At 48.7% G+C, this 13,064-nt stretch overlaps 1 protein-coding gene across 3 annotated transcripts; it reads left to right on the top strand.

Moving 5' to 3' along the window:
- The first annotated feature begins 213 nt into the window (after window positions 1-213).
- Window positions 214-10,454, top strand: LOC116533591 (HLA class II histocompatibility antigen, DP beta 1 chain). Of its 3 annotated transcripts, XM_032253359.1 has the most exons (7): window positions 222-422; window positions 4,495-4,758; window positions 8,680-8,961; window positions 9,496-9,605; window positions 9,939-9,964; window positions 10,052-10,097; window positions 10,262-10,454. In XM_032253359.1, the coding sequence occupies exons 1-7, from the start codon at window positions 323-325 to the stop codon at window positions 10,268-10,270; spliced, it is 837 nt and encodes a 278-aa protein (XP_032109250.1). In that variant the 5' UTR covers window positions 222-322; the 3' UTR covers window positions 10,271-10,454. The 3 variants fall into 3 exon arrangements, with proteins under 3 accessions (XP_032109249.1, XP_032109250.1, XP_032109251.1); XM_032253358.1 differs by lacking the exon at window positions 10,052-10,097 and having other exon boundaries at window positions 214-422; XM_032253360.1 differs by lacking the exons at window positions 10,052-10,097; window positions 10,262-10,454 and having other exon boundaries at window positions 9,496-9,606; window positions 9,941-9,965.
- Window positions 10,455-13,064: the final 2,610 nt, after the last annotated feature.

Here is a 13,064-nt window from a genome sequence, read left to right on the forward strand (position 1 = left end):
TAGAGCAAAGGAAACACATCATCTCCCCAAACTTCATGACCTATCTGACTGCTTAAAATGAGTATCACTGTCCTCCATCTGTCATCTTAAGTGCATCACAGGCCTTATATTTTCAGACCTTTCACATTAACCGTCTGCCCGGTGAGTGATGACTCATACAAAGCTCAGCATCCATTGGCTCTTTTCTCAGACTCTGTCCAATCCCAGGGTCACAGAAGACTACTTGGTTCATGGTCTCTAATATTTCAGACAGAAGCTCCCCTTAGGGAGTCCTTCTTTTCCTGGCTGCAGATCTTTTCATTTTGCCACCTTTTCCAGCTCCATGATGGTTCTGCAGGTTTCTGGGGCCCCCCATACAGTGGCTCTGATGGCATTACTGATGGTGCTGCTCACACCTGTGGTCCAGGGCAGGGCCACTCCAGGTAAGAGCAGAGCTGCTACTCCTAGAGGGTCAGGTTCAGGGAACAATTCCTAAGGGACTTTAGGGACCAGACTCTGAGACAGGCTGAGGGGGGTCCTGCCCTAAGCCAGTGTCCTCCCTTCCCATCTAGAGAATGAGGCTCATCCCCTATAGGATAGATTGCTAACCTACAACCCTATTCTCTCTCCGAGGACAAGGGTACAGCAAACAGAGAGAAGTGCCCGGTGGTCAGTATGCTTGTCTTTGGGAAAATGGGGCCAAGAGGTCCAGGATAACCTTGGATGGACAAGGTTTGCAGAGAGAGAGGTTGGCAAGTGCAGGCTCCTGGGCGTGCTCAATCCGTATTCCAGCCTGGAGGGCCTCAGGCAGAGAGCCCTTAGCTGGAGTGTCCAGGCCCTGAGGATCACTGAGGATTCAGTGCTCATGGATAATGCCTCTCATTCTCCAGGTTGGAGCAGGAGCCCATGCATCTTGGACAATAAAGGCAAGATGGGAGGGAGGGAGGGAAGGAGGAAGGGGGACAGGTTCTAGCCTCTGAAGGCACTCTCATTAAAGGTACTTCTCCCAGCCTCCCCAGAACTTGGTTAGAGTATTAAGGTGGGTTGAGACTTGTAGAGATGAGGATGTGTGAGTGCGTGAAAGGGATTGAGTGTAGGTTTTCAGACAGCCAAGGAAGGAGTAACCAAGTGAAGAATCTCTTCTTCCCGCTGCCTCCCTGTGGCTGGTGTAATATTACGGCTTCTATGACCCATGTTTTTCTCTCAGGATACTCTTATCTTTCTAGTCCAAATTTATACCAACACCCTGAGAGGAAGGACTGCAAAGTAGATGCCTTAGTTTCCCACTGACTTCCACCTTTCCTGCTTAGATCCTTCCTCCTAGATCCCTCCACAGCCCTCCTAGGACACCCCTATAAGACACTGACATCATGTTACCTTGTCGTTTTTCAGGGTAACAATGTTGGAATCTCCCTAGGACAGTCCCTCAATCCCTAAAACCTCTTATCTATTACCTTGGGTTCATTGTCTGGGCAGGGTGGAGAACTTGCACTTGTAGTCACAGAGAGTGCAAAGAACTAACCAGCCAACGTTGACTCACCCCTGGGAACTGGAGAGGGGTGAGTCTGGGGAGAGGGAGTTAGAGCAGCACTGGTGACATTGAACAATGTCATTGGACATTGGAAGCAGCACCCCATCCCATAGGCAGAGCTGTTGTGTGGGATGAGGGGCAGTGTTGGGAGCCACCAAGGAAACCCAGAGGTGGGGGAGAAGAGAGCAGAGGGGGGCATGTGATGGTGGGCAGTGAACAGGTGGAGGGGCAAAGGCTGGGTTGAGGTTGGTAGTGGGAATGAGATGAGGCAGTGGAGCCATGTGACAGGGACTAAGCTCCCTGCATAGAATGAATGTTCAATTGAAACCTGCTGGAGGGAGAGCTGGAGCCATAGGGGAGTGGGTAGAGTGGGCAGGGCCGATTCCACCATGCCCTGCATGCTCCCCCAACTGCACACACATCCCCATCCTCAAACAGGGCACAAGAGAAAGGCCCTTAAAGAGGCTAGGGGAGAAAAGCTTGGCTGAGGGAGCTAGAGGTTTTCAATATATTCTGTTCTGAGTGAGAGATGAATTCATTCAGATCAGTAATTTTCAAACTGTGCTCTGGGCAGCTGAATTGTTAAGGGTTCCACAAACAGGATAAAGTCTCTTATATTCAAAACCAAAGGTTTCAAATTACACCACAAAACCCCTTATTGCTTGTGTCTACTTGGCAGTGAAAATCCATTTAAAAAGTTAAATGTATTTTTTAAAAATACCTAAGATGGGGTAAATGAAAAAAGAATCAAGTGTTGCAAAGAAAAATTTCAAAATTCTTATTCTTGAGTGAAAAATATTCTCTTACTGGTGAATGAGAAGCAGAAACAAAGACTAATAAACAAAAATGGGAGGTCCACACTCAGAGCTGGACAATTGAACAGGGAGGGGTGGTTGAGTGACAGAGGAGGAGGAATCTGGCTCAAGGTGCTGTGGGGTGCTGGGCCTGGGAGTTTAGGGGGCTGGGGTCCAAGGCTCCAGGAGAAGAGGCAGATCTGGATATCTGAGTGAAGACCTGGGATCTGCCTTAGCAATGACAATGGACACGGAAGGTGGACTCCATGGTGTCCCTGAGCCCAGCCCCACCCCTTCTCTACTATCCTCTGCCACCAGCTGTGCAGCTTCTGTGAGGGGTGAGGTTAATAAACTGGAGAAGTTAATTTGCAAAGCATGAGACAGATGTGCGGAACAAACACAGCACCTTAATTTCCCCAATTGTGCCCAAGAACAGAGCAGGCCTGAAAAGACTCAAACAGAAAGGAGCATGCACCGTGTCACTGATACTTCTGTGTAGACACACGCCTGCCAGACACTGCTCATGCGCTCCCTAGGAAGAACAGCATGTGGGAAAGGCTGCCAGTGTTTTTTATGTAAAAGTTACATCAGTGCTCTCTTCCTCGGTGCTGTCTACAGAAGTGGCAGCCATCTTTTCCTCTGCATCATGGCCTCCCTCATGAAACCCAAGATCCTCAAAAAGAGGACAAAGAAGTTCATGCAGCACCACTCAGACCGATACAGCAAAATTAAGCATAACTGGTGGAAACCCAGAGGTGTTGACAACAGGGTTCATAGAAGGTTCAAGGGCCAGATCTTTATGCCCAATGTTGCTTATGGGAGCAACAACAACAACAACAAAAACACACATGCTGCCCAGTGGCTTCTGGAAATTTCTGGTCTACAACGTCAAGGAGCTGGAAGTGCTGCTGATGTGCAACAAATCTTACTGTGCTGAGATCACTCAAAAAGTTCCTCCGAGAACCGCAAAGCATTGTGGAAAGAGCCACCCAGACGGCCATCAGAGTCACCAACCCCAATGCCAGGGTGTACAGTGAAGAAAATGAGGAGACAGCTCAGGTCCACATTTTGTGTTTAAATAAAACCATTAAAAAATGCCCAAAAAACATTATATCAATGCCTCTAAACCCAAAGTACTCCACCCCTACAGGTCACTGGTTGTTGTGGTGATTTTCATTGATTAAGATGTTTTCCACATCTTTTGACACCAAGTCTTTCTGCAGCCATGTTTGAAAATTAACTTTCAGGATACAGTCTTCCTTCCTTCCTCTCTCTCTCTCTCTCTCTCTCTCTGAAGAAGTCTTGCTCTGTAGCCACACTGGAGTGCAGTGATCCCATCTCGGCTCACTGCAACCTCCACCTCCCTGGTTCAAGCGATTCCACTGCCTCAGCCTTCGGTGTAGCTGGGACTACAGGCAAATACCACCACACCCAGCTAACTTTTTTGTATTTTAATAGAGACTGGGTTTCACCATGTTGGCCAGGATGATCTCAATCTCTTGACCTCGTGATCTGCCTGCCTCAGCCTCCCAAAGTGCTGGGATTACAGGCTTGAGCCACCGTGCCCGGCCCAGAGTGTTTCTTATACCAAAGTTGAAGAAGGTTTTAAGAAGTATATTTCTACATTTTCTACATGCAAAACAAGAGGAGCAAGTTGAGGAATTCTCAAGACACTGGCAGAGGAGAATGCCTATTTGTGGGAAAGAGAAAGAAGGAAGGGAGGGCTTCCTAGAGGAAGTGGCATTTGAGGCAGGACTCACATCAGGATGGAAATGTCAGGCAGGGAGGTGGGTAGGGGGAGCAGCTCCGCCCTCCATGTCCCCAGCTCCTCCCGCCCCTGCTGTTTCTCCCAGCGACCCCAAGTGAAACGTCTCCCCCTCCTCCTCCAGCACCCAGCAGAAGGGACTGCCCTCCCCTCAGTGCTGGCCCCTCCCTAGCGATCACTCAGACCCCGGAGCAGTGAGTCTCATTCTTTTCAGTAAATCCTCTCGCTGCTGGTGAGAAAACTGAGGCCTGGAAAGGCTCTGCCACCTGCCTAGGACCACAGGACTCCGTACTAGGAAAACTGCTATTTTAAAATCCAGCCCTGAGTGGGAAGATTTGGGAAGAATCGTTAATATTGAGCGGGGCGGGGGAAGAGACGATTAGGTGAGAATGCGCCCCCGCTTCACGGCCGCCCCCTCCCCGCAGAGAATTACGTGTTCCAGAGATTGTATGAATGCTACGCGTTTAACGGGACACAGCGCCTCCTGGACAGATTCTTCTACAACAGGGAGGAGTTCGTGCGCTTCGACAGCGACCTGGGGGAGTTCCGGGCGGTGACGGAGCTGGGACGGCCCGATGCCGAGTACTGCAACAGCCAGAAGGACATCCTGGAGGACGAGCGGGCCGAGGTGGAGAGGGTGTGCAGACACAACTACGAGTTGGAGGAGCCACTCATCCGGATGCGCCGAGGTGAGTGGGGTCTTTGGGCCCGGGGTCCTAAGGCAGCTGCGGGCGCTGGGCCCAGAAAGCAGGGGCAGCCGGGCCGGCCTAAAGGACCTTAGTGCCAGGAGGGGAGGGGACTTTAGGCTGAGGATTGACCGGGGGAGCCCATTCGGAGCATGTCGGGGAGCAAGCAGGGGGACCTGGACCGGGCTGAGCATGGAGTGAGGAGGATGAGGGCAGAGAGCCCTCCGGAACTCTATCAGGCCTGGCAGCTGACTGCATGTGGGGCGAGGGAAGGAGGCCACAGGACAGCCTGCAGGGCTGCGGTGTGGAGATGGAGGTGGAGATGGCACGGCAGGCCACACAGAGAGGAAACCTGCAGGGAGGCAGCTGGATTTGAGGTGCTTGAGAGGCCAGATGGATGGTCTGATGGGCAGATAGAGAGAGGGGTCTGCAGCCAGGGAGGGGCCTGGGCTACATGAGAGCACGCAGGGAGAGGGGACCCAGGGGGAAGAGCAAAGGGCTGGATCCTGGGAACTGGACAGTTGTGATTTGGCCAAGAGAGAAAGGCCTGTGAAGGAGACAAAAAACCTAAGTGCAGAGAGGCCCGCAGAGATGAGTCCTGGAAGCTGAGGGGAGGGGCCGCAGCAGCACAGGGGACAGCGGTGCCAGTGGCTTGGGAAGGTCAGAAAACAGAAGACGGAAAGTGGGTTTGGAAACCAGGGCCGCCTGGGGAGAGCAGGTTGGCTGCAGGGGTGGGAGCTGGGATGAGAGGGAGTGAATGAGGCTGAGTGTGGAGCATCCTCCTCCGGGCTGAGAAGAATTTTACTTGTCTTGGGTTCCCCATGGCTGGCACAGGGCAGTGTCTGAGCTCATTCATCTTTTCCTTCAGGAAGTCTGGGTGTAAAGGGATGGAGAGAGGTGAGGTGTGGGCAGTAAGAGGATTTCTCAAGGATGAGACAGGAGAGGCTTGGAGCTTGGGCTTCTGCCTGTGAACATGTGGGATGGGGAGCCTGCTGCACCAACCTGAGGGACCTCAGGGAACATCAGGGCATGAGGGTGAGCCCTAGACCTTTCTCCTCGAAAAAGAAAAAAATGAAGGGATGAGGAGATCACACCTTTGATCCTCTTGTTCCTGGAAAGTGGAAGGAAGTTCACCTGCTAGGAGGGAGAAGGTGGACACATTGGGTGGGGATGAGGTGAGTGACATGAGTTTAGGAAAGTTGCTGAGGTAATAGTTGAGAGAGGTATGCAAATGAAAGTAGTGTAAAAACGTTTCTAAGACTTTGTAGAGGCACAAATCAATGACATGGCAGCAATTTCTTTCACAGTAATCAGCTGCCAGATTGCAGACAGCCCTGATGCCAGTCTAAGGAGTGTGGGTTTCTCCTCTAGGCCAGCAGGTCCCCAGCCTCACTGCTCGGAAGACTCCTGGAGAGCCTCTGTGATGCACAGGCACCCAGACTCACTGCCCCGAGACTCAGATTCCCTGGGTGGGGAGGTCTGGGGATCTATGTTTGTAATCAGCTCCCTAGATGTTCCCATATAGCCAGATGAGTATTGTCAGAACACTGAAGATTTTTGAAAAAGGAAAAAGAGGGTGTTGGGTAGAGAAGGGACCAGAGGCAGGGAGATGAGGCAGGAAACTGCTATTATTGTGAGAGAAATTGTAATGAAGGCATGAATTAGAACAGGGAAAACACAGAGGCAGGGGAGAGGCAGGAAGGGGGAGGAAAGGAGTTGGCATAAACAATTGCAGTGTTTATGCCAACCCAAATCTAGAAGTAATTGAGCAAATGTTAAGTGGGCATTAGAGAAGGCAAGTAGAACAAACAGGAATCCTTGCCCTGGTGAAATGTATTTGAACTGGGTCCGAAATGAGGCCTTCGGGTATCAGGCCTTAGCTCCAGCGCCCCCTGGAGGTCTCTGACGTCCTCCGGGCTGACCGGCTCCTGTCAAAAAATATTGAGCAAGATGCTTCTCATGGAATATTCTGGGACCTTAAAACAGACACCCAAGTATTCCCCCTGATTTCATGGTTCCCAGGAGCTCTATGGGGAAGAAATTGTACATAATTCACAACTGAGATTTAGACATAGGTTGAATAGTCTAGCGGACGTTGAGTTTACAGAGGTGATTGAAGTAGTGAGACACAGGTGTCCCTGAAATAAACTCACATTGAGGGAAGAAGAGTCTGGGAATGTGGATCAGTCTGTAAACAAGGCAAAAATAGCATAGGGAGTAAGGGTGTGGGTCAGTTCAAGACGGCACTTTTACCTGGCCCAGCCCCATGTCAGGGTATGTGTTCTCCAGGAAGTAGAAAGGAAAGAACTGCGGGTAGGGACATAGAAGACTAGTTTGAGACATTCCTCTGAATGAGCTGTTCTCTAGGAGCCGTTGGCCCTTTTCTGTGTTTGTTTTTTGTTTTTTCTGTTTGTGTTTGTTTTTGAGACGAGTTCTGGCTCTGTCTCCCAGGCTGGAGGGCTGTGACGCAACCTTGGCTCACTGCAGCCTCAACCTCCTGACTCAAGTGATCCTCCTGCCTCAGCCTCCCATGTAGCTAGAACTACAGATACACATACCACCATGTCCAGCTAATTTCTTTTTCTTCTTGGAGATGGGATCTCACTATATTGCCGAGACTGGTCTCAAACCCCTGGGCTCCAGTGATTCTCACCGCTCAGGCTCCCAAAGTGCTAAGATTACAGGCAGGACCAACATGCCTGGCCTTTTCTGCCTTCTGAGGAGGAAGAAGGTACTGGTGGCAGAGATCCAAAAAAAAAAGTTGCCGGCAGCAGTGAGGAAATTTACCTGCGAACGAGCTGGGGCACAAATACAGAGATGCAGAGGGTGCCAACACCTGGTTATCTGTGAGACCTTCACGGGACCTAAAGACACAGCTCAGAGGAGGAACTTGGAAAAGGACGGATTTCTACTGCTCAAACATGTAGGGGCTCAGGATAGTATGTGAATATGAAGATTTTGAGTTTTTGTAGGTGAGGTCAAAAAATACATAGGTTATTTGCAGATAAGACACATCTAGCCCTCTTCATTTTCTTTGTATTTTCATGAAATAAAGTAATTAGATTAATAGGCCACCATCATGCCATTGTCTGCATATCTTCATTTCAAGATATTATTTGGGTAAATTTTGCATCCTTTGTATCAAGAGAGAACTTTGAAAAGTTAGGTAGTTTCACAATTGATTAAATATTCTTTGACCAAATTGCTTTTAGTTAAAATTTCTCCTGAATGTGCTGGAGTGCTACCTCTGTATCCCTGCCATTCCCCTGTACACTTATTATTTTATCCAAGATCATGCATGCTGTACGGGAAGGTCTATTTCTGTCTTTTCAGTGCTACCCTTACCCACTAGGCTAATCGCATTATTCCTATTTTCGACATCTGGGAATCAATTACATAGTGAACATGACTAACAAATAATAATCTGGTCAGATGCAGTGGCTCATCCCTGTAATCCCAGCACTTTGGGAGACTGACCGAGCGGATCACTTGAGGTCAGGAGTTGGAGACCAGCCTGACCAACACGGTGAAACCCTGTCACTACCAAAAATACAAAAAATTCACCGAGTGTGGTGGCAGGCACCTATAATCCCAGCCACTTGGGAGGCTGAGGCAGGAGAATTGCTTGAACACAGGAGGTGGAGGGCCTGAACCCCTCTTTCAACCTTAGCCCTCAGGTGAGTGAGGAAAGAGCTAATATTGCGCTGCTGCACTCTAGACTGGTGACAGAGTGAGACTTTGTCACAAAGAAGAAAGAAAAAGAGAAAGAGAGAAGAAAGAAAGAGAGAAAGAAAGAAAGAGAGAGAGGGAGGTAGGGAGAGAGGAAGGAAGGAAGGAAGGAAGGAAGGAAGGAAGGAAGGAAGGAAGGAAGGAAGGAAGGAAGATCTCAAATGCTATTTCATTATGTTTCTTCCCCATTCCTAGTCCAGCCTAAGGTGAACGTCTCCCCATCCAAGAAGGGGCCCTTGCAGCACCACAACCTGCTTGTCTGCCACGTGACAGATTTCTACCCAGGCAGCATTCAAGTCCGTTGGTTCCTGAATGGACAGGAGGAAACAGCTGGGATCGTGTCCACCAACCTGATCCGTAATGGAGACTGGACCTTCCAGATCCTGGTGATGCTGGAAATGACCCCCCAGCAGGGAGACGTCTACACCTGCCAAGTGGTGCACCCCAGTCTGGACAGTCCTGTCACCGTGGAGTGGAGTGAGTTACTCTTTAATGACTCTCTAGGCCCCACCTTTGAAAAGCAGGGGACTCTCTGGCTCTGGGGTCCACTCATCTAGTCTTCTGCATCTATACCCTGGGGCCATGTCCAACCCCATCTTTCTTCTACACCAGCTCCCGAGCATAGCTTTAAGCCGGGGCAATGGAGACTTCCTGACCCTGGCTTAGGGGGTCCTGAGGATTCATAATTCTCCCGCTTGTCAGAGAATCTAAGGACACAGACACCTTCCTGAACTGACCTCACCCATGGGAACAGTTCTCCTCCTTCAGCATTTCAGCCTATTGTGTCGTTTTGAGAGGCAACTTCCAGAATCAGCATTTGCCACCTTGTTGAGGTCACACCCTATGTTCCAGATACCAGGGCAGCTCTTTCTGAATTTCCTTTTATCCAGGGTTTTTCCCCCTCACTGTCCTTGTCTTGATATTCTGCATCAGGCTCCAGAATCTCAGGCAGGACGTGAGTAGGGGTGCAGCTGGCGAAGGTGACACTGAACCTGGGTCTGTCCTTCCCAGAGGCACAGTCTGATTCTGCCCGGAGTAAGATGCTGACAGGAGCCGGGAGCTTCGTGCTGGGGCTCCTCATCTGCGGAGTGGGCATCTTCATGCACAGGAGGAGCAAAAAAGGTGAGAAAGCCTGCAGGGTGAGCAGGACTTACCTTCCCCTGCCATATTCACACTTACTCCTTGGTGAGGGGTTCAGACAGAAAAGAAACGTCAGAAAGCTCTAGAGGCCACTGAAGTCAGATAGTCAGGGAACAAACATGACCTATAGGTAGAGAGGTATCCCAGGCTGGGGTCTTAATGCAGCCAGATGCATGAGGTCCCAGGTACTCAGGCTCCTGCAGGGCATCCATTGAGTGGTGGGCAATGGGAGTTGGTGGGATAGAAACGTTTCTCTAATTATCTGAGGTGGTTTCAATGGCTGAATACATAAATAACATTTCCTCTTTCATTTCAGTTCAACGAGGATCTGCATAAACAGGTAATATTCCCACTTTGATTTCCTTGCGGGTGGGTTGCAGGAGGATATGAGTCTTTTCTGTGCATTGTGACACTGAGGCTCCTCTAGGAAGAAAATCTCAGGCCTGAACCCCTCTTTCAGTCTCAGCCGTCAGGTGAGTGGGGAAAGAGCGCTGCATGGCTCCATTCCTGAAGGAAGCAGAGATCAACTGTGTTCTATATCAGACTGAGTCTCAGCCTCTCACCATAATTTTTCTCTCCTGGGCCTTAAAGGAAGGAGGCCAGCAACCTGGGATAGTTTTTCCTTCACCCCCCACAGGGTTCCTGACCTTGCCGAAAAGACTAATTTTGTTAGCCCCAGCCGCTGCTTCCGGGACAGACACCCAGCTCCCCAAGAGGACGCTGCTGCCAAGAAGTTGCTCTGAAGCCAGTTTCTGTCATTCTGCTCTTTGATTCAATGCACGGTTTCTCTCACTGAATTCTTCTTAGTGCCATAAATAATCAAAACCCAACATGAGTGTTGGTTTCTTTCAAAAATAGTCACCAAATCATCTCTCATCACTTTTGTCTGAGGGTTTTAGTAAACAGTAGGAGTTAATAAAGAAGTTCTTTTTGGTTTACACATAGGAAAGAAGAAAACCATGAAAATGGGGATAGGTTAACTATTGTATAATGCGGCCTGTTACACATGGCACTATTCTGAATTTAATGTATTTCAGTGAGCTGACCCCAAATCAAGTTTAGTGTCTTCATCCATTTAGGTCCCAGACCACTGTTCTTGTCTATTCAGTGGTGAGCAGACTGCAAATCTGCCTGATAGGACCCATATTCACACAGAACTGATTCAACGTATAACTGACTGAGACCACATTTTATCATGACCATTAAGAAATTAAATGATCGGGGCGGATCATCTGAGGTCGGGGGTTCAAAACCAGCCTGGCCAACATGGCGAAACCCCATCTCTAAGAAAAATAAAAATAAAGAAGTTAAATGATCATCAGAATTTAAAATTATAAATATAATCTAATACACCTTAAACATTTACTTTGCATGTCATCACAAATACTCCTTAACCAAATATGGCTTGGCCTTTGAATGCATCAAGTAGACGTCATTTATCCTCTAGGTCTGCATTCATCCACCAGCCTAGACCTCCTGTCTTAATTTTCATATAGACAAAAATGCCTCTCCATTAAGGAAAGAGCAAAGCAATACATGTAGCACTCTTTTTCAAACACTGGTCTTTTTTTCTTTTTCTTTTTTACAGTCCAACATTTTTACATGTTTTGTGTCTCATGTTGTCACCTTTCAGTCAAGGTAGAGGACGTGTTTGGTGTAAGCTTTCTCTTTCACATAGGGGATGGATTCTTCACTCCTGATACACAGAATGAGCGCTCAGCAGTCCTCTGACACATCCAGTTGATGGCTTCCCTCTCCAGGGCTTTTTATCAGTGCCTTCTGGGCCTTTTGTGTCCCTGGGCACTTGTCCCTGGTCAATTCCCCAAGCTACTTTGCTCCTCTCTCCCTCTTCCCCTTGCAAATAATGCCCTGCATCCAGGGACCAGCTTCCTCCAGTTCCAAGAGAGGTGGGGCTGAAGGTACAGACTTGGGCGCCACTGGCACAGGTGTAAGTAAATATGGCTGGAGTCTGCAGAGAGGATGGACAAGTGAGGGAGTCAGGAAAGAGAAGCCACCCACAAGGACATCCAATCATGTCTCACATAATCATCTTGACCTAGGGAGTAGTACACAATCATTTTTTCTTTTTAAAATGTCCTTATCCCTGATTAGCCTCATTTCCTCAAAAACTATAAAGCAAAATGCTGCTGCCTTGTTTTTGTGTAGTAATTTCAGCTGTCGCATGAGGTAACAAGGACAGTATGTAATAAATAAATGAGGACCCTTTATCTGTCATATTTTCCCTTTTGGCTTCACAGCCAACTTGTGAGAAACCTACGCAGCAAAATTAATATGATTTTAATCCGGGATTCAATGATGGAAGGAGGTCATGAGAATTGCAGAATGGCCTCAAATGGAGATCACTGTGAAATCCTGATTCAAAGCACATAAATCCTACCCTCAGAGCCAATGATCAGTCAATATCACAAACCAAATCCAATCAGAGTCATTCTGTTTCATGCTTGTCGCCTGTACCCATGTTACAGGTCAGGGCAGTACCCAGAGTGGAGTGAGCAATCTCTGGATTAACACTTGGCAGGATCAGAAGCTGAGGTGTCTGCACCCACGTTACAGGAACAGGATATGTGCTGCTAGGGAACTGAGGGTAGGAGGAGATGAGGAAAAGCCCTGGAGTCACAGAAAGAAGGCATCGGATGTGTCTCACTCTGACATATGCAGGTATTTATTAAACTCTGGGATTTCTAAGAAAAGATGCAGTGCAGAGAGAGATCCCAGAGAAGACCAGGGAAGAGAGACCATCCAAACTGGGGACGACCTTGTCACTACACTTCAAATTTTAAGTATTTATAGAGTGTTTTCTAAGAGTCAGGTCCTTTACCGAGTGCAATGTGCAGCAAGATCAAAGGCAGCCAGGAGGTAGAGGAGTCTTGAAGTCAGTCATTTAGGTTGAAGAGCAGAGATTCAAAGGAAAACTGGGACCGGAGCTTTAAACGAGACCTGAAGCTGGTGACTCTTTTGTGTTGGCCTGTGACTCAGAAAGATTGACACCCGCAGTAGAACAAACCCAGTGGACTTAGGACTCCCAGCTGAGTGTTGTATCTCCGATCCCTTTTCACCTGGTCCCTTCATTCTTTACTCCTCACAGTACCCTAAGGAGAAGGTGGTCCATCTAACAGATGATGCTTCCCCAGTTGGTGATCAAGGGGTACCCTAAGCTGAAGTCATTTCACCCTCTCTTTGTCACCATTTGTCAAGTAGCAGTGAGGCCCAGCCAGGGCATGGTGAAAGTGGAAGGAGGTGGGAGTTGGGCATGGGGCGTGAAGATGTTCCTTAAAGGGGTTCTAATAACCACTCGTACTACCAGGCCAGTCAACACTTATCATAGTTGACGCCTTTTGAGCATGTCATATTGTAAAGTGTCCCTGAAATTCCTGCTCACTTGGCTTATAAGATGAAACATCTTCCTAGTTCTCCTATCC

Source organism: Sapajus apella, unplaced genomic scaffold (assembly GCF_009761245.1).
Source record: "Sapajus apella isolate SASKATOON/1434 unplaced genomic scaffold, GSC_monkey_1.0 scaffold83, whole genome shotgun sequence".
Lineage (NCBI taxonomy): Eukaryota > Metazoa > Chordata > Mammalia > Primates > Cebidae > Sapajus > Sapajus apella.

Bases quoted from the DNA above. Each gene is read 5' to 3' on its own strand.
- LOC116533591 (XM_032253358.1), top strand. From the start codon at position 323: ATGATGGTTCTGCAGGTTTCTGGGGCCCCCCATACAGTGGCTCTGATG. The intron at 8,962-9,495 runs GTGAGTTACTCT...TGTCCTTCCCAG, and splicing joins TCCTGTCACCGTGGAGTGGA to AGGCACAGTCTGATTCTGCC. The intron at 9,965-10,261 runs GTAATATTCCCA...CACCCCCCACAG, and splicing joins ACGAGGATCTGCATAAACAG to GGTTCCTGACCTTGCCGAAA.